Genomic DNA, 20,835 nt, shown 5'->3' with positions numbered 1-20,835 from the left:
TATTGCACAGAGCTGTGGGGCCATTTGAACTCCAGAGTCTCATTTCCCTAGCCAATCCTTTAGCTGAACCTGGAGAGTAAACTGACACATAAAAGCAGGCCTACCATATCCTACAAACCGCAATGGTATACATATCACATTACATATGTAAGATAGCAGCTGCCATCAGCTAGTAAGAGAGTGACTATTATATATGAAGAATTCTAAGGACAACAGTGAGACATAAAGGACCCATTAAACCCTTTGAGATAGCAACAGTGGTGGATTAGCCACTGGGCCTATGGGGGCCGTGCCCCGGAGCCCTGGCCAACTGGGGTGGCCCGGTTGGACAAACACCTGTTAGGGATGGTCTAGGTGTACTCAGTCCTGCCTCAGTCCCTTCCAGCCCTTCACTTCTATGATATCGGGCCCTACCAATTTCACGGACGATGAAATAAGCCCTTCCCCATGAAATCCATATCCCCATGCTGCTGGGAGCGCCCCAACCAGGAGCTCCTAGCAACTAGTCTGAGCTGGGCTGTGGAGGGACAAAACTTATCCTTCCCCTGCACGGCTGCTCTCAGTGGGGAGATCAGACCCACTTCCAGTGCAGCAGCCCAGGAGTTGGGCTCGGGGCTTCCACACCGTGGCTCCAACTGGGTCTTGGGGCTTCAGCCCCATGGTCCAGCCTGGGCTTGGGGCTTCTGCTCCCCGTGGCTCTAGCTGGGGCTCAGCTGGGCTTGGGGCTTCTGCCCCCTGTGGCTGGAGCCGGGGATTTGGGTGGGTGGGCTCTGGGCTTCTGCCGGAGATCTGGGTGCCCATTTTTCTGGGGGTCCTCCAAATTGGCCAGGCCCCTGGGCACAAGCCCTGTGGGCCCATACGTTAATCTGCCACTCGCTGGGACTAGCAGCTAGGAGCCCCCGCCTGGGGCACTCCCAGCAGCAGGGCAGATCGGGGCCCCCCATCACCTCTGGGAATCTCCTCCAGCTGCAGGAAGCTCCATGGCTGTTGCCTTCAGAGCCCAGCCCTGAAGGCAGTACAGAAGAGGGTGGCAATCCTGTGACATCCCCGCCCCATGATACCTTTTCAGGTCGGGACCCCTCCCCCCCATTACAACACCTTGATATTTTAAATGTAAACCTCTGAAATCATGAAATTGACCAATTAAAAAACCCTCTGGCCATGAAATTGACTAAGGTGGACCATGAATTTGGTAGGCCCTAGCTATGAGTTACCCATGCGCAGCACTTCAGCGCTGCAGCGATCAATGCAGACAGCAGGACTGCTAATCGCAAATCATTCACAAATCATCAGTCCGGTTCTTTTCATTTGCCTAGTAGCAGTTTCTGAGCTGTTAGGGTGCAGTTGCTTCGTGTTTCCAAGCTCTTCTCCGCAACCAGGAGGGCTGGGACCCTTACTTGTATGGGGTGTGAAAGCTGAGGGTCTGGGCAGAACAAAGGACTCCAGCAGCTGGGGCTTGGGGGTAATATGGTGGGAGCTGGCAGCAGTGTGGGAGGGAGGAAGGGGGGCGTGATTTACACTAGGGAAGAGATGGCCACGTGTTTGCTCTAGGCCCCATCCCAGGCCCTGCCCCCAGAGCCCTCCTACAGCTTAGCGCCCCGGGCACGCCTGGCTCACAGCCCATCCCTAAGCAAGGCCCAAGGCCCGGCCCGCTCCGGGCTCTCCCAGCCCAGCCCCAGCCGCATTAGGCCGGGGATCCTCAGCACTCGCGGCTCTGCTGCCACCTGCCGGCTGCTGCCCGGCACAGACGCTGCGGCTGAGGGCCATTCCCACGTGACTGCTGCTAATCCCCGGGCCTTCCTCCCGCCCCTTAGGAACCAGATGACCTTCAACCCTTTGCCTCACTTCCGACGACGTTACTGCCGCTAATTGGCCGAGGGGAATCTATAAATGAACGTCACTTCCCGCGGCCTCCCTCTTTCTCTCTTTGAGCCTAACGTGGTCTCCATACGGCGTTGTCACCGGGTGAGTCTTGCGGGGGCGCAGCGGGAGCCGGCCTGGGGGACCGTCCGCGCGGGGGGTGGGGATCGGGAAGCTTCTGGGCCGGCTCCGGGATTCCACCCCCCCCCCCCGCAAGCTCGCATGGGCCGGCCTCGGGCAATCGGGGCCTTCCGCGAACCCCGCCGGCCGAGCGGCTCCCGCCAAGCGCGCTGCTCTCGCGCGCGCCCCCCTCCCCCCCACGCTGGCGAGGCGGGGTTGGGCGTCGCTGCTGCTGTTTCGGGAAGCGGCGGCGGGGCGCGGCGCGCTGAGCACAGCCGCTGCGTGCCCCGTGCTGTGCGCGGGTGGGATGGGGGGGGGGGGCTCGTTTAGGGTTAGCTCAGCTGCACTGTATGTAATTTAAGCAAAAGCCAAAGGAGTCACTGATGGCAGAATGGGGCGGTTCCTTTTTGTATCCTTTTAACTGCGGGTTTTCAGTCACACCTTACTTACATCGCACCGCCACGCTAGGGATTGTCATGTAGGGTTGGATGGGACCTCAAGAAGGGACCTGTACTGTGGCAGGACCAAATAAATCTAGACCATTGGCTCTCTCAACAAATTTTTGGTGGCCCCAGAATGTGGACACCAACTCCTGCTAGTGGCTGCTCTTGACAGTTTTTCCTAAAATAATTATTTGTTTTCCCTAAAGTTAATTATGCCCATAGAGATGTGCGGTTCATAGTCATTTATGTTGGGTTTTTTTTGCAAATACAATAAAAATAATGTACTATTTCTTTACTGAGCCTAAACAGAACAGAGATACAAAAAGTGCTTTGCATGCTCTCATCTTTTTTGTTTCTTTTGCTTTTATGATTGTGTTTTTTAGTAGGGCTGTCAAGCGATTAAAAAAATTAATTGCAATTAATCGCACTGTTAAACAATAATAGAATACCATTTATTTAAATACTTTTGGATGTTTCTACATTTTCAAATATATTGATTCCATTTACAACACAGAATACAAAGTGTACAGTGCTCACTTTCTATTTATTTTTGATTACATGTAATTTGCACTCCAAAACCGAGTATTTTTCAGTTCAGCTCATACGAGTACTGCAGTGCAATCTTTTTATTCTGCAAATTGAACTTACAACTGTAAAATTATGTACAAAAAACTACATTCAAAAATAAAACAATGTGAAAGTTGAGAGCCTGCGAGTCCACTTAGTCCTCCTTCAGCCAATCGCTAAGACAAACGAGTTTGTTTATATTTGGCGGAGATAATGTTGCCTGCTTCTTATTTATAATGTCACCCCAAAAGTGAGAACAGGCATTCTCATGGCACATTTGTAGCTGCCATTGCAAGATATTTACCTGCCAGATGGGGCATATGAATGTTTAGCATTTCATGCTTAGACTACCATTCCAGAGGACATGCTTCCATGTTGATGCTTTAATAAAAAAAAAAATGCGTTAATGTGACTGAACTCCTTGGGGGAGAATTGTATGTTCTCTGCTCAGTTTTACCTACAATGTTTCCGCATTGGAGTGTTGCTCTTTGAAGACTTCTGAAAGCATGCACCACAGTTACATAACAAAAAAAATCTACATTTGTAAGTTGCACTTTCACGATAGATTGCACTAAAGTACTCATGAGGTGAATTGAAAAATACTACATCATTTTTACAGTGTAAATATTTGTAAACAATATTATACACTTTGATTTCAATTACAACACAGAATACAGTATATGAAAATGTAGAATAACATCCAAAATATTTAATACATTTAAATTGGTATTCTATTGTTTAAGGGTGCGATTAATCGACAGTCCTACTTTTTAGCTGCAAGAAAAGTCCCTGGTGACTGCATGTGATCTAGACCATCCCTAACATGTTTGTACAAACTGTTCTTAAAAACCTTCAGTGACTAGGATTCCCCAATGGTCTGTTACTTCACACAATTACTTCTGAGTAAGTTTGTGGTAGAGTGAACTGATTTGTTGTTCCAGGTTCCCTGCCGTTACTTTAAAAGGGGAACTTTCACAATGTCCGGAGGTCTCGATGTCCTGCAGATGAAGGAGGAGGATGTCCTCAAATTCCTCGCTGCAGGAACCCACTTGGGAGGCACCAATCTAGACTTTCAGATGGAACAGTACATCTACAAAAGGAAAAGTGATGGTAAGTACTTGGCAGTGCTTTAGGACTTATAATGGATGTTTAGTAGCAGCAACTGGCAATGATGTTTAACAGGGTTACATAAGAACGACTGTACTGGGTCAGACAAGGTCCATCTAGCCCAGTAGCCTGTGTTCTGACTGGCCAATGCCAGCTGCTTCAAAGGGAATGAACAGAATGGGTAACCAAGTGATTCATCCCCTGTCACCCGTTTATAGCTAAGTGTTACCCTTGAAGAATCAACTCAGCTGAGCTGGGCTCTGTATCTTCTTATGCAACATTGAGTACCTAGAGCAGGGGTGGGCAAACTACGGCCTGTGGGTCACATCCGGCCTGTCAGACCATTTAATCCGGTCCTCAGCTCCCACCGGGAGCAGGGTGGGGGTTTTGCCCTGCTCAAGCACTCAAGCTGTGGAGTAGGGTTGGAGGCTTGCTCCACTCTGTGCGGCTCCTAGGAAGCAGCTGGCATGACCCCCTTCCGGCTCCTATGTAGTATGTGGAGGCGCGGCCAGGCGGCTCTGTGCGCCGCCCCCGTAGCTCCCATTGGCCATGGTTCCCAGACAATGGGAGCTGCAGGGGTGGCGCCTGCAGACATGGCAACGCCGCCTGGCTGTGCCTCGGAGCCGGAGGGTGGATATGCTTCCAGGAGCTGCTTGTGTTGAGCGTGGTCCAGAGCCTGCATCTCTGAGCCCCCTCTGCACCCCAATCCGCTGCCACAGCCCCGATCCCCCTCCCATCCTCCAAACCCCTCGATCCCAGCCGAGAGCCCCCTCTTGTACCCCAAGGTCCTCAGCCACACCCCAGAGCCTGTGCCCCCAGTCAGAGCAATCATCCTCCGTGCCCCAACAGCCTGCCCCATCCCTGAGCCCCCTCCTGCTCTCTGCACCCATTGGTCCCAGCCTGGAGTCCTCTCTTGCACCCCAAACCTCTCAGCCCCAACCCAGAGCCCCCTCCTGCACCCTGAACTCCTCATTTCTGGCCCCACCCCAGAGCTCGCACCCCCAGCCCTGACTCCCCCTCTCACACCCCGACCCCCAATTTTGTGAACATTCATGGCCTGCCATACAATTTCCATACCTGGATATGGCCCTCAGGCCAAAAAGTTTGCCTACCCCTGACATGTATATTTGACTGAAAGTTAACCTGCAAAGCATATCTTAAAACTTTGGTTTGTACCTCTTCTGGTTTATGATGCACATAAACTTTCACAAACCTTTATTTGCTGCTTATGGTTTTACCTTAGAAATAGTCTAGTCTAACCTGATTATGCTGGAAAATATCTGGAAGGTCTTAGGGATGTTTAACAAAGGTGTCCTTTAGCCAAAATACTAATTATTGCTGCAGTTAAATAGATGCTAACAAAAACAGTCTGACTCCATATCATGTCCCTTCTAAGTTGTTCAGCTTTCACATTTTAGGTAGGTATGATGTCAAAATTCCAGGCCTCCACCTATACCTCAAAAAGGGGCAAATAAAGACCCAAGTGTAGTTTTTTTCTCTTGCAAATCACAAACTAATAGAATTTACTAAGTATCTTTTTTCCTTACTATATTACCTCTCAACACAAGGATGTGCCAAATGTGCAGGAATGGCTTGAATAGAGCTGGTCAAAAATAGGGGGGGAAAGTGTTGTGTAGGATTTTTAAATTTGGAACTGGTTTTTGAAAATCTGAACTTTTGAGGTTTTTTGTCAATCTTCACCCCAGTGTTGATTCAAAAATGCTTTCTTTGTCAAATTATTAAATCAATGACAACTGAAATTCAGAAAATTTCTATGGCCCTGGGTTTGAATAACACAATTGCTTTGTGCATATGTGGTGATCCATTGTTTTATTTTCCTCGTTATAAGTCTGAACTGCACACTGTTAAAGCTCAGAGATTAGGCCAGTTTCTGACCAATGACCTCTTGAGTGTCGGAAGTGTGCTACAGTGAATTGCATGGCAGGATATTCGCTAACACCAGGAGAGGTGTTCCCTCCGTGACTGGGGTTTGATAGTAATCGCTGCCACATGCCAGTCTCGTTACACAAAAGTGCAGCTCCAATGAGAGCTTATACTTGTTGGTTATTGTGGATGTTGATGTTAACATTAGGTATTTACATCATCAATCTGAAGAGGACTTGGGAGAAGCTCCTATTAGCAGCCCGTGCCATCGTTGCCATTGAAAACCCAGCTGATGTGAGCGTCATCTCTTCCAGGAATACTGGACAGGTATGGACCTTATTCATGGGGCGCAAGGCCTGCTTTTGTAGAATCATGCTCACTGAGCATATGTTGCATGCAAGGCTGTGACGCTAGGTAGATGGAAGCAGGTGACCTGAAATCTAATGCTTATTTTGGACATACTCTTTGCATTTGGGGCTTGGGAAGTATGTGAGTGTCCATTTTCAGCAAATTTCACACATACACAGAAGCTTCAGAGCTGTATGTTCCGCAGATACAAGTTGAATAGTTCATAATGTGCTGTTCTGTTCCTTTAGAGCAAGTGTCTTGGATGTGAGGGGCTAGGTGATGGTAATTAAGGTAACTACAGATTAGTGACTAAATCACTTGTTTTAGATGGGTTCTCATGCATTCTAATTGTGCACATTTCTTCTTTCTTCACTTCTTGTAATCTTGGGGGAAAACCTGCTCCTGCATTATACATCCCTTTTGGAGGCCTGGTATTGCAGCTGTCACTTTTCCCAAGTCCCTTGGGAATCAGTCAACATTGCACCTTGGTAGGGGTTGTTGCTGAATGAGATGGTGTCTGGGTTTCCTGCATTGCAGTGCTTTCACATTTCATTTTAATAATAAACTCTTTATAGGACCTACTTTCATTCTCCAAATCTAGAGATGCTGCCATAAAAGCAGTGATGATACAGCAGGGAATTTACCCTTCAAATTAAGTCCAGCCTAGCCACTGTTAGCTTTTGCCTCTCTGCACTGGTAGAGATGGGCCAAAGTGTGGGTTCAAATTCATAGTGCCATGATAGGTAGATCTTGTATAGGTCTAAGATGTAAGCAGAAGACCTTCAGGTTATGAATGGATTTTGTTGTATACTTCAACTGCAACCTGTTAAAACTTGAAGCTGACTCTAGTTTCTTGCCAATGACCTCTCAAGTGCCAAAAGTGTGCTACAGTGGAGCAGCATGGCAGGATGTTTGCTAAAACCAGAAGATGGTGTCTCCATGACTGGAGTTTGATGGCAATCACTGCCACATGCCAGCCTAATTGAGAAATCTGGTGGGCTTAAAGAGTGTTTCAATAAATTCGATTTGGTGGTACATTCCTGAGACATTCACATGGGTAAATTTAACTGTTTTTTCACCTGTGATTAAAGTTTTGCTGCAGCCAGATGTGGGAAGTTGAAATACTGTGTAGAAATTTGGGGAGAAATATTTTGCTCTTTCTTCCATTTCCTTTCACCCTCACCCTGTATTTGTTGCAAGAGGATCAGTGTAAATACAGAGGCTAGGTAAATGGTAAAGCTAGATTATTAGTGACAGTTAAGAGAAGATTTTTTAAGTAGAGTTAAGACCTCAGAGGAGTCACATATGGTTAGCATTAGGAAGTGGTCCCATGTTTTCCACAGTCCTGGGCTAGCTGCTTATTTCACTGACAGATGGGGCTGACTCCATTTCAGTCTTGCGGAGCTGGGAATAATTGTGAATGTGACTACAGTTCCATTCTGTTTCATGCCAGAGCTGAGTTGCCAGAGGAGTTCAGTCAGACAATAGAAATTAAAATAGGAAGAGGATGATTCAAAAATACATATCCTCTTTGATTGCCACAGTACCATGATAGAGCGATTGTTGATCCAGCTGTCTAATCCTGGTTTTGTTTGTACTCCCCTGATAGCGTGCTGTTCTGAAGTTTGCTGCTGCCACTGGCTCTACACCAATTGCTGGACGTTTCACCCCTGGTACCTTCACAAATCAGATCCAGGCTGCCTTCCGTGAGCCGCGCCTTTTGGTGGTTACAGATCCCCGGGCTGATCATCAGCCATTGACTGAGGCATCTTACGTTAACATCCCAACCATTGCTCTGTGCAACACAGACTCCCCGCTGCGCTATGTGGATATTGCTATCCCATGCAATAATAAGGTAATTGCTCTAGTATTCAGTGCTTCTCCCTTTGGCACTCACTCTAGATCCATGGTATGGAAACCTTAGTATGCACTCTTTCAAAACCCTTTCTGCAGAGAAGGGCTAGAAAGTATTGGCATATCTAATTTGGTAAGAACCAGTTAAAGCCTTTGGCATGGTGTGGGAGGAGAGATGGTGTGAAGGAGGGATTGAACTGCACACTGTTAGAGCTTGGAGCTGAGGTCAGTTTCTGGCCAATGAACTCTCAAGTGTAGGACGTGTGCTACAGTAACCATGGCAGGATTTTTCGCTAACGCCACAAGGGCCTTTGTGGTCCAATGAGTGGAGTTTGATAGTGATTCTTGCGACATTTCTTAAACGTGAGAGATAAAAGTGAAGCACCAAGATGAGTCTTCCAGCTGATGAAATTGCTCTGGAATACATCTGCGCTTCTCTGGAACTACCCCACTGGTGAGGCTTAAGGGGGCAGGAGCCTAGGATGTTGCTTAGACCCTTACCTCTGAAATTTGTTCATACCCAAGTCAAAACTTGAACATATTCAGAATATGCTGTAAATTGTCGATTTGGTCAGTCTTTCCTAGCTATGTCAGTTCAGTTACCCCATAAACATACTTCTCATTTCTGTATTCTTAAAATCTTGATGCTTATGGGGTGCCTGTGGGGTCTGACCCTCATAAGCCAAAAGGATGACACACTCACTGAGCCATGTACGGTACACCCAGGTGTTAGTGATTGATCCATACTAATGTCTGCCATAAATAGTACAACTGTTTGTTTCTACATTCATGTGGTCTTTTCACTGTTGATCTGAAAAGTGAGCAGTGCCCAAAAGAGTTGCCTTTATCTTTGAAAAAAGAACAGGAGTACTTGTGGCACCTTAGAGACTAACAAATTTATTAGAGCATAAGCTTTCGTGGGCTACAGCCCACTTCTTCGGATGCATCTCTAAGGTGCCACAAGTACTCCTGTTCTTTTTGCGGATACAGACTAACACGGCTGCCACTCTGAAACCTGTCTTTATCTTTGAAGGACCCTCAGGAAGGGTTTGAGGGGGAAAACAAGCATTAGTCCGTTCCAAGAGCTTGTGCTTTTAAGAGGTTTGGACTTGGTGTGTACATTTTGTGCTCTTTTATAGATTTCAGCTATGTATAGATCTTTTTTTAAAGGACTGGTTTTGAACCAAAGGTTAGACACCAGTTTGTGTTTCAGGGGGCCCATTCAGTGGGTCTGATGTGGTGGATGCTTGCCCGTGAGGTCCTGCGTATGCGTGGCACCATCTCCCGTGAACACCCATGGGAGGTCATGCCTGACCTCTACTTCTACAGAGATCCTGAGGAGGTAAAAACTTCTGGATTGGGTTGGGAGTGTGCATGTAGGGGAGGGTATGGAAACAACCTTGCAGGTCACTTGAGGGCAGTTTCATCTGTAATACAATCACTAAAATAGTTAGAACTTCACTTTAACCTCAATTTTAAATTGTCTTCAATCAGTGCAAGTTAGCTAATGTAGGAATGTACTCCCTCTGAGATTCTCACAATCTTGTGTCTGGTAGATTGAAAAAGAGGAGCAGGCTGCAGCTGAGAAGGCAGTTACCAAGGAGGAGTTCCAGGGTGAATGGACAGCCCCAGCACCTGAATTCACCGCTGCTGCTGCTGCTCCTGCTCCTCAGCCTGAGGTTGCAGATTGGTCTGAGGGGGTGCAGGTACCATCTGTGCCAATCCAACCATTCCCAACTGGTGAGTTTTTGAGAAATGTTTGAAGGAAAAACTGATGGCAGATATAGAAGTTCTTATGTGGGGGATTTTTTTAAAGACCTGACTTGGTGATAGTCAACTGTATGAAACTTTGGAGATGCACATAGAGCTCTGACTAGCTTTCATGTGCATTGAGTGAATTTCCTCAGATTTTCATTAGTTTAGAGTGCAGTTCCATAGTATTTGCCAAACATTTCCTGCAGATGTCCTCTGGTTAGCATGGCTGAGTATTGGGAAGTATTTTTTATATTCATCTGGGAAATTTGTATAGAGAGCCTAAGGGTATGTCTACACTGCACAGTTGTTGCCGAAACTTTTGTCTTTCACGGATACTTAAAGCCTCCCGCAAAAGACACAAGTTTTGCCAATGCAAGCGGCAGTGTGAGCGCGACTTTGTCAGCAGGAGTGCTCTCCTGCCGACAGCTTATGCTGCTCATGGGGCTGGAAGTATTTTGTCGGCAAAAGTGCCGACAAAATACTGCAAAAGAGCATTCACGCACACTGACTCTTAGCGACAAGGCTGTGTCGACACAGCCTTGTCACTAAAGGCTACATAGTGTAGACAAGCCCTTAACCTTTAGATCGGTGCTTCTTAGTGGTCACAAATTGTTTTCCAATGGGATACATGAACAGTCGACCACACTTTTGTTTCCATAAGTGTTCTTGCCTATTCAAATGCATGATTAGATATGCATATGAAACTAGTTAATAGGTGCACAGGACGTGAGTACAATTGCTGTAGAAGTTCCTGATAGTCACTTTATTATTTCAGAAGATTGGAGTGCCCAGCCTGCCACTGAAGACTGGTCTGCAGCTCCCACAGCACAGGCCACTGAGTGGGTTGGGACTGCCACTGAATGGTCTTAACTTCAGTACAAGTACAATGAAAGAGAAGTAAATAAAAGATCTGTTTCTTACATCTTGCTTTTCTGGTCCTCCTTTCTGGTATATTTATATTGGTGTTTTCTGAAATCTCAATTTACTTTCCAGTTAGTTTCTTTAGACATAAGCAAACTTGATGGGGCACTTGCCAAGATTTGGGATGCCCAAGATGTAACCTATAACTTTCACTTTGTAAAGTCTTATTTGTGCTTTTCAGAAACAAATGCTTCAGAGAGCTTGTTCTGATCAGAAAAGTATTCGTGCATGGGGAACATTGTACATAACTGGTGTTCAAATAGCTACTCCCTTGACATGTTAGAGGATGGGGTCTTCTACACCTAGATCACCTGTTTTATGGTGGGACTGAAAACTCTTTATCTATAGTTAGTGATAGGCATTTTGGACTGTTGGTACCGTAGGTTTAAAACATACTGTTGTAAAGGTGCCCAGAAATTATGGAGATGTTTCAGACACTAAGTCCACTTTAAAAGGCAGCAATTGAGATTTTCCACTTGAGGAATCATCCTCTCATGAATTATTTTTGTATACATCTAGGGTAACTTCTTAAGAAAACTTCACTGCCTTACAGGGAATACTTAATACAAAATGACTATTATAAAATGCATATTTAGAGCTTCTATCCCATGAGCAATCTTCATCTTCAATTTGGGAATGTGTATGTGGACTTGCAGCATGACCCACAGAACTGCTTCAGGCCTGAGCTGCCATCTGTAGAGTTTTGCCAAGAGCACAATAGGAGCCACTCAAGGGAAAGCCAGGGAGTATAAAGAAATCTTGAGGCCTGAAGTGCTCCCAGATCCTTCATGGCAAGAGAAGCCAGACCATGAGACCCTCTTCCCCTTTGGGGAAAGAGGGACAGAAGAACTCCATAGAAAGCAGTTGCCCCAATCCACTCCTAGGGTGATATTAAGGGTCTTCAGACCTTCCAAGACAACAGTTTGGGGAAGAGTAAAGACTTGCTTCCAGGCCCCTCACTTAAGATCTCCAGCAACTGTCAGCTCAAGTTTCCCTTTCTGATCGCTCTATAGATCATCATGAAGCAGAGACCCACAGTACAGGAAGTCTCATAACCAGTAGCTTGTTATACATAGGCAAAAAATGCAGCTGTGAAAGGAAATAGAGAAGTCAGAATACTTCAGAAGGATAAAGGGGAAAGTTCAATCACATTAATTGGCTTTGGTTCCATTACAGGTAACTGGCTATGATAAAATACTAGCCAACAAGTAAATGTATGTTTGGCACTGATTTGATTTTCCTTTAGGCTGGTGTAAGTGACCAACGGATCTGTAAAACAAGCAATATAGAGAAGCCATTTCCTGCTAAGTTGAATAATTTCAAGAGGCAATTTACAGGGCTGGAGAGCCATGAATTAATAGTGGAAGTAAACCAGGTTGATTGTCTCTAGATTATTTTTGAGTCAAACTAAGGAGTAAAGACAGAAGTTCACTGGCTGTCAGTACTAAAAACCTATATTCACATTTAACTGGCCATAGTGTCTAAACTCCATAGCTGGTAGGATGGGGGCTGTTGAATCCCAGACAGATGGAAAGCTGAAGTGATAAAAAAAATAAGTCAGTGTGCATTTGTCTCCCATCATATAGGTGTAACTCCTTAATCACAAATAATGGATGATAGCAGTAAAGGGGATATATCCATGCATGTTGCACAAACTACTGCCTCAGACCACTTCCTGAATGCATCCATGAATCTCAATTGCATATTAAAATTGTGCTGGGAGTTAGATATTTAAGGCCTGATGCTAAGGAGAGCTGAAAATTGTATCTAAACACACAAACTGGGAAGAGCGTGTGCCCCTTTGTTTTACATCTACATGCCCAACAGTGAGAAATGCTCCTGAAACAAGTGCAGGCTTTAACTTAAGTAGCATTCAGTTTTCTCAGTGGGGGCATTGATCCAAGCTGTGTTGTATCTTAAGCATAGTATTGTTGGGGAGGGGTGGTGGTGGGAATGGAAGGATGTTCTGAGTGAATCTGAAAGGGCTGAAGATCGACTTTGAAGCAGGTGACCCCACCAGCCTTTTAATTTCACATACAACCATTTTAGCAAGAGTACAGATAAGTCTATGCATAGTTCTTGTCTAGTGGCTGTAAAGCTGTTTATATGGAGCTGTGCTGCTGCTGATTTTAGGTGCTCTGATAAACCAATGAGTGTCTCCATTTAGAATGGATTGGGCACTAGAGCCACCAGGCTTGAGGTTGCAGTGCATGATGATTTGATGTATGGAATTCTGTCAAGCCAAGCATCAGTGTTATCAGCAATGTTCAAGGTATGAAGACCTCCAGGAAGTGGTCATTTTGCAGTCCTCAACAATATGATCATGGTTTGTGGATCCCCACATTGACATAGTGGACTGTCTCTAAAAATGCCACCACAATGCCTGGTATGAAACCAGTTCAGAAGGCTCCATTGCCTTTGTGGTAAATCAAACCAGAGCTGACATTGAGAATTTGTCCCTTTCTCTGTGGACCATGAAGCTCATCACGTCCTCTACTGTAAATCCCTCACCTGGTAGTTTTGATAATGTTGGGATGTAACACTTAGTATAAGGTAGGGATGAGGTAGTTTTAACTGCCATTGAAGTTTTACATCTACACACAGTTGCACTTTTAAAAACCAACTGATTGAGGGGATGATGCACATTCAAATCTTTGCAGCTTGGGAGGGTTTTTTGTTCCCATCAGCTAGATCAAGGCTCCCCTACTTCTGTGTCAGAGGCTGTCCACTGCAGGAAAATTACATATAAACTAAACAATGTACATTTCCTTTTCATTTTAATGTAAACAGTTGTAATAGAAATCCCTACCACTATTCACTCAAATTTGAGATCTTTGAAACAAGGTGGTTCTAAAACTTTTTTAAAGTTGAGAGCAAAATGTATTCAAAGAGGGAGAACACCATATATTAATGTACAATATATAAAACTGAATAAACACCATGTTCAATATTCATTGATTTTAAAACATTCAACTTTGAATACTTTTTTCAATTTTTGAGTGTAAAATATGAATGTGCTATGTAAGTAAAGACACCTCTATTCTCTAATTAGAAAATCAAATACTGTAAATAAAAATAACACTAAGGCTATGGGTACTCATATAATCCAGTAAATATCTTCACCACTTTTTTTTTTAAATAAATATATCCATGTCAGATTAAAAGTGTTGGTCATTTTATACTGTTGTAAATTGTGGACTGTATGTTGTGCTAGGTTATCTTGAAGTGAAACACCATTGTACTTGTGAGAATTAAACATGACATTTTAAATTTTCTATACTTCAGCATATAGAGCTCAAAAGTTATTTATATATCTTTTACTTAGATTACATGAGTCAGTTGGAGTTAGAGATTTGATTGGAGAATGCAGTTGTGCCTGTGGCCTACCCACAGGTGTGGAACCTCAGAGCTGGATTATTTTCCTTGATTTGTGCAAGACCACTAGGGGGTACTGTTGCACCTAGTCTTAGGAGTCCAGCAGTGGAAAAACAAGTGCTTGACAGGAGTACCTGGGGGGAAGAGACTGGGATTCCACTGGTTCAGTCAGTGGCAGATTTTGTGCACAGGTTTATTTTCATGCCCCCGCCCCACTCCACCCCCAGGACCCAGCCAAGAAAAAACAAACTCACTCTCTCCCCCTCCTGCCACCATTTTTCATTTTTTTTCTTCATCCTTCTATAAAAATAGGAAGTAAATGAAAATAAAGTGAGGTACTTTGATTGGGGCAGGGAATTGGGGAGCAGGGTTCAGGCTCTGGGCTGGGGCAAAGGGTTGAGGTGTGGGAGAGGGCAAGGGGTGCAGGCTCTGGGCTGGGTCAGCAGGGCAGCATAGCTCCCAAAGTGACCAGCGCACACACCCCTACCCCAGGGGAGGAGAGGGGATCTCTGTGCTGCTGCCTGCAGGCACCGCCCCCACAGCTCACATTGGCTGCAGTTCCTGGCCAATGGGAGCTGTGGAGTCAGCACTCTGGTCAGGGGCAATGTGGAGACATTCTCCCCCGCCCCCAGGGGTGTCAGGGTCAGCCTTGGTGCTGCTGCTGGTATGTCTCTGCGCACCCCTGGGGAGAATGGGGGCAGCAGGTCTCCATGTGCTGCCTGGAGCAGGGGCAGCATGTGGATCTGCCTCTCCCCTGCCAGGGGCACACAGATGTGCCAGCAGCCAGCCACTTACGGGAGTGCTGTTGGGCCACCAGCTACAGAATGCAGGCAGCCTGCCTGCCTAAGCCCTTCTGCACTGCTGGCCAAGACTCAGGGGCAGGTTGTCAGATGAGATTTGTCCTGCATTTTGGGGGTACTCCTGTCACTGCACTGTTTGTTTCATGGTAAATCTGCCTCTGGGTTCAGTAAGGGCCTGATAAGACTCCCCTCCTGCAAGAGACTATCACCCATCCTCAAACCTGCCATTCTCCAAGCAGTACTGAAGAAACCATTATTAACTATTGTATAACTGTTAGCTATTTGAGAAGCTGGAAAGACAGGCTTCAGTCCCAGCTTGTCAGCCTTCTGGCCTCTTTCAGTCAGGGCTAGAACATGGTATAGACAGCACTTGGCTCTAGCAGCTGACCTGTCTACAGGCCAGAGTACATCAATAATCCTAATGGATTTGTCACATTTTATACTATTGACTTTCATATAATCCTGTTTTACCTCCAAGAGATTGAAAAGAAACATCCTGAAATATTTCAGGTCTTTTCTTTCACTGAAAACCCTTAAACTTGCTTTGGGCAACTGATTCTCCACCTTAAACACTCTCACTTCACAAGGTTCAGTCCTCTCTTCATCTTAACATCTCTGAAACCATTGGGAGAGCTGGTGAGAATGTGGCATAAAGTTCCATCAGTAAGTAGATTACACCCAGCTCTGCATCTTTATCAAATGTAAATAGTACCATCTCCCAGGAGAGCCTTCATCCTGATAAAAGGCATCTCAGTGGATACTGTAATTTATTTAACTGCAGATGCTACTCTGGCTAGACACATTTTGAAGATTAAACTTTCTCAATGTTCTGCTGTAAAATTTACATTATTTTATTTCCATTATAGAGGACACATGGGTGGTCATTGGCCTTATAAGCTGAAGAGAGCCTTTGACACTTCCATTCCTAATTTAAGCCACCCTTGGTTCTCTCTAATCTCTGGGAGAAAGTGGAACCCACAAAGGGTTGATAACAAGCACGGCAGCTTTGTTTCAAGCATTCCCAGATTCAGTTCTCAGGTTCCTTGTAGCCATAGTACTCACAAGCTGAGGTGGAAAGTCCTTGAAGCAGAAGGTCTCTGGTGCCATTTCCATCAGGTTGAGCACAGTGGTTTGCTACCTGGATTGATTGGCACCATCTGTCTGCCTTGCATTTCAGGCCCTGTTTACTCTTCTCTGGTTCCTCCAAAACCGTTGCTTTGGGCCCTATTTGAAAACAAATATTTTTTCTTGTTGACTCAGTTTTTTCCCCCTTTAATTTAGCTCCTTCTTTGTACTTTCTAGTCTCAGCTTCCCCAGCACAATCACTGCTTTTTTTGTTTTGTTTTCCCTCTCCCAGTCCGACTGTCTACCTTCCTTTGTTCTCTTTTGCCTTGGGTGATCAGAACAATTTCCCTGCTTGGGAAGCTTATCCTTCCCTCAGCTTGCCCTGCTGGTGTTACAAAAAAACAGGAGTTTTTAGACGTTGACTGTGGCTCTTACTGAATCATAGAAATGTAGGGCTGGGAGGGACCTTGAGAAGTCATCTAGTCCATTCCCCAATGCTGAGACAGGACCCCTAGACCAGGGGTTCTCAACCTTTTTCTTTCTGAGCGCGCCCCCCCCCAACATGCTATAAAACCTCCATGGCCCACCTGTGTCACAACAACTGATTTTCTGCATATTAAAGCCAGGGCCAGTGTTAGGAGGTAGCAAGCAGGACAATTGCCTGGAGCCCCATGAAGCTAAGCCGCTCAGGCTTCAGCCCCATGCAGTGGGGCTTTGGCTTTCTGCCCTGGGCCCCAGTGAGTCTGATGCTGGCCCTGCTTGATAGACCCCCTTGAAACCTGCTCACAGCCCCCCAGGGGGCCCTGGACCCCTGGTTCAGAACCACTGCCCTAGACCATCCCTGACAGGTATTTATCTAACCTATTCTTAAAAACCTCCAATGATGGGGATTCCACAAACCTTGTTAACCTATTGCAGTACTTACCAAGCCTTATAGTTAGAAAGCTCATCTTGCTGACTGCCCCCAGAGGTGTCACCCCTCTCCTTTATATCAACAGAGGGGAAGGAGATCATTGTTCCCTTTGTAAATTACGGGAGAGTATTAATCAGGACTGTAGGCTCCTCTTCGGCCTGCTTGTCCACTCATAAGACACAGGCCCTTTAGGCTCCTTTCCACTGTAACTAAGGGGAAGGAAAGATGAAAATGACTGGTTGTGAGTGAAAGAGAAGGGAGGGAGGGAAATACTTGGGAAATAAGAGAAGGAAAAAAACAGAGACATATTGCTGTAACAGGTCCTGAGTTTTCATTCTGGAAGGGGAGGGGATGTCAGGGGAAACAGGGAGGTGGCTTCATTGGGGCAGAATAAAGGAGCAGCAACTTTTCCTTCTCACAGCTGCCAAAATCTTCTTTTGTATAGTGTTTTCTGGTTTTTCCCCAGAAACTCAGGTGACCACAGCCTGCAGTTAAGCTTTAATTTAGGCCTTACCATCTACAAGTAAATAGCCTTCATTCACAGTGCAGTGCGTCTCAAACTTTTTTACTGGAGACCCCTTTCACACAGCAAGCCTCTGAGTGTGACCCCCCCCCTTATAAATTAAACACACTTTTAAATATATTTAACACCCATTATAAATGCGAGAGGCAAGCAGAGTTTGGGGTGGAGCTTGACAGCTCACGACCAGGGACGACGACCCGGGGGAAGCTGGTACAAATTACCGGGGCCCGGTGGTCCGGAAGGGGGCCTGGCTTCCCCTCCTCTCGTCGGCCCTGTTTAGCTGGTCCGCCCTTGCTGGGGAGCCCGAAAAATTTTTTCACCGGGGCCCAAACCCGCTCTCAGCGGCCCTGCTCACGACCCCCCATATAATAACCTCGCAACCCCCTGAGGGGTCCCAACCCCCAGTTTGAGAACCCTTGAGTTAGGGTCTAGTCCCCCCTGCAGGTTCCTTTAAAGCCTTCTTTTTTCTTCTTCTGTGTGTTTGGGTGCAGCCATTTACCTCTCTCCAGGTGCCATAGACTGGGTGTAGCTCTTCAGCCCCTCCCTTAGGTGTGGCTTTTCTCTCCAGTGGGAAGAGAGCTGGCAGGTAGAAGTTAGGAGTGGAATGTTTTGCTGGCTCCAGAAATGTCCTTTTCTCCATCTAACTTGGCTTCTGGTAGCCCCAGAACTGATGTACTAGCTTGCTATCTTAATATAGCTACAGGGAGTGGTGATTCTCTAGCTTGTTAGCTAAACTAGGTGAGCTAAAGATTCCTTGTTTGGACATTGTAGGCAGCCAAATATGGTCCACCAGCTCATTTTGAGAGTTTGGGATCTCCAGCAACCAGTATTGCCAATCCCAAGTGTTGAAAAACCAGGAATTGGGCCTCAAAAGATCATGAGATTTTTTTAAAAATAGAATACATTTTGGATCTAGTTTATTAGTCTTCTGGGGTGTTTTTGAGCCTTCAGGTCAAGTCACATTATTAAGCTTTTCTCTACAGCCATCAAGGTTACACACTTTTTTTTTTTTAACGAAAGCAGAGATTCTCACCTAATCACATGAGCTTAGGCTGGGCCTTTAAGAAAAAAAATCAAATATCATGAAACCCAATATAATTGTGAGAATTTGCAGTTGAGCTACAGTTCTATGGAGTGGGTGCGCTGGGATTCAGTTCCTGTAAGGCTACACTATGTAGTGAAGGTTAGCTCTCTGGATGACTGTTGCACCTTAAAATCTGGTGGTAGCAGACAGCATGACTCCTGCAACAGAAGACGCGCCCACCGGTGATGGGTAAGTAGTGGGTCTTTGCATCCATTTTAATTTATATTTTATTTTAAAACTTCAGGTGTTTCTTGTTATATTTGAGGAATAGTTGATTGGCCTTCTTAATAGCATTCACTTTTATCTCCCTTGCTGAATACTGTCCAGGAGAAATCCTGTTACTGCAGATAAGTTAGGAAGGGTTCTTCATGTGTATGTGTAACACAGCGTGATGAACTAGTGCTAGTTTGGGACAAGAATGCTACTTTGTTGAAGATAGTCTTGGTTTAGGGATTGTTTCTGGGGCAAATGATTGGGGGCTGTTCCACAGTGAAGGAAAGCGAATCTCTGACTACTGGGGGAGGGTGGAGTCCCTGCTTTGGACAGAAGGGTACCTGTTCCCTAAAGGTACTGTAGTCACACTGGGACAGAGGGAAACATCTAGAGACCAGGAGTGGTAATTGTAGGGAACTGATTATGACAATGCCTCTTATAGCACCTCTTGCTCTTTTCTAAACCAACTAGTTCCATGGCCTTATCTGGACTCTCCTGCTCTGTACAATATCTCAGATTGGTTCTGTTGCCCTTTTTTGCTCCTCTCATACCCTGCTCTGTCTTTCTGAGATATGGTGACCAAAAATGAACTTGGTGTTTGAGATGCAGGATGATTTATGATGTATTTTCTGCATTGTAGTCTCCTTAATATAGCCTAATACTCAATTCTCTCCCCAGCGCTATCTCTCTGCTTAGGAACCATTCAGATTTTAAAGGGTATGGTACCTTCCTGAAGACTGTTTTATCATCATCATTAGTTAATGCTTAGTGACTCCTGAGAGATGATGGAAGAGTGCCATGTTTAAGGACTTGCCTATAACTGACACATTAAAAATGCAAATAGGATGTGATTTACCAATGAAATCAGTCTCATGGGTTCCCTGAAGCTGGCAAAAGAGGGAGTCCTTGATGTATGGTGCTCTTTTCACTAAAAACGCTAAAGGGACAAAAAGGCTTCTCATCACAATGGGATTTGGGGATAAGGTTGCCCATGTGTCACCAGCCAGAAAGCACACTGTAAAACAAAGAAGGGTCCAGTCGGTTTCTCCGTTTTCACACAAGGTCTCCTGTCAGTAAAAGCTGGTGTTCAGCATGGAGCCTTCATCAAAGCTTTCTGAATTGGCACTGCCAGGTGAAGGCCGACATGCTGTGTTTGGTAGGCAGTGCCATACCTGTGGAGGCCTAGCAGGGCGAGCACTGGACTGGGAGTTAGCGAGACCTGGGTTCTATTCCCAGAACTTCTATTGGCCTGCTGTGGGCAAGCCACTCACCGTTCTTTCCCTCAATTTACCCATCTGTATGTTAGGGATAATGATGCGAACTTCCTTTGTAAAACCCTTTGAGATTTACTGATGAAAAGCCATATAAGAGAGAGAGTTTTTTTTCCCCCCAGTATTGTGAGGGGAGTGTATTTGAGGAATGGGTCCAAGACTATTCTTCTTTGGAAAAAATCACTTCTCTGGTATTTTTTCTCCCCTTTTCCATTTGTTTCTTTCTATTCTCTCTAGTTCTCTTCCTATAAGATCCTGCAGCAGGCCTTCCTGCCTCAGCTCTCCAGACTCTAGGGAGCTGATGTACTTGCCCTCACTCATTTTGTACCTCAGACACTGCCCCTATAGGAGAAGGAAAACCTACCACACCAGTGAGGTCCCCCAAACATAGGAGTCAGGAATCCAGGGCTTTAAGATGTTGCTTTAAAAAAGTTCTCCCTTCACCCAGATTCTTTACAGACCCTGGATGGGCTCAGCTTCTTTGCTCTCAACAGCCCCTATGTGCTAATTATCAACAGCTCCATACATGTGCCCAGCTGTCTCCTGATTTCAGCACTGGGAGGGCGTTCTTACAGTGTGTGAGCTCAGAGTATCTGAGCAAGATCTCTAGCTAAGCAGAAGTACCTGGAATGGTGGTAAGGGGCAGGGGCCATGCAGATGGGGTAGTGGCAAAAGGGCAGTTTGTCCCAGGCCTGTCATTTGAGAGGGCCCCCAAACTGAGTGGCAGTGTAA

The 20,835-nt window shown here is 45.7% G+C and overlaps 1 protein-coding gene and 3 non-coding genes across 5 annotated transcripts; all 4 read left to right on the top strand.

Moving 5' to 3' along the window:
• Positions 1–1,879: 1,879 nt before the first annotated feature.
• Positions 1,880–10,860, top strand: LOC112119299 (40S ribosomal protein SA). Of its 2 annotated transcripts, none has more exons than XM_024217906.1 (7): positions 1,880–1,965; positions 3,932–4,100; positions 6,190–6,308; positions 7,939–8,184; positions 9,397–9,525; positions 9,740–9,923; positions 10,717–10,860. In XM_024217906.1, the coding sequence occupies exons 1-7, from the start codon at positions 1,891–1,893 to the stop codon at positions 10,806–10,808; spliced, it is 1,014 nt and encodes a 337-aa protein (XP_024073674.1). In that variant the 5' UTR covers positions 1,880–1,890; the 3' UTR covers positions 10,809–10,860. The 2 variants fall into 2 exon arrangements, with proteins under 2 accessions (XP_024073674.1, XP_024073673.1); XM_024217905.1 differs by having other exon boundaries at positions 10,714–10,860.
• LOC113405175 lies at positions 5,952–6,111 on the top strand. The gene has a single exon (XR_003369456.1). It is a non-coding gene; the product is annotated as a small nucleolar RNA SNORA62/SNORA6 family (small nucleolar RNA).
• LOC113405176 lies at positions 7,145–7,303 on the top strand. The gene has a single exon (XR_003369457.1). It is a non-coding gene; the product is annotated as a small nucleolar RNA SNORA62/SNORA6 family (small nucleolar RNA).
• LOC113405174 lies at positions 8,380–8,539 on the top strand. Its single transcript, XR_003369455.1, has one exon. It is a non-coding gene; the product is annotated as a small nucleolar RNA SNORA62/SNORA6 family (small nucleolar RNA).
• Positions 10,861–20,835: the final 9,975 nt, after the last annotated feature.

This window comes from Terrapene carolina, unplaced genomic scaffold (genome assembly GCF_002925995.2).
Source record: "Terrapene carolina triunguis isolate 2854851 unplaced genomic scaffold, T_m_triunguis-2.0 Scaffold34029, whole genome shotgun sequence".
Lineage (NCBI taxonomy): Eukaryota > Metazoa > Chordata > Testudines > Emydidae > Terrapene > Terrapene triunguis.
The sequence above is the reverse complement of the archived record's forward strand: the minus strand, read 5'-3'. Positions and strand labels throughout refer to the sequence as shown.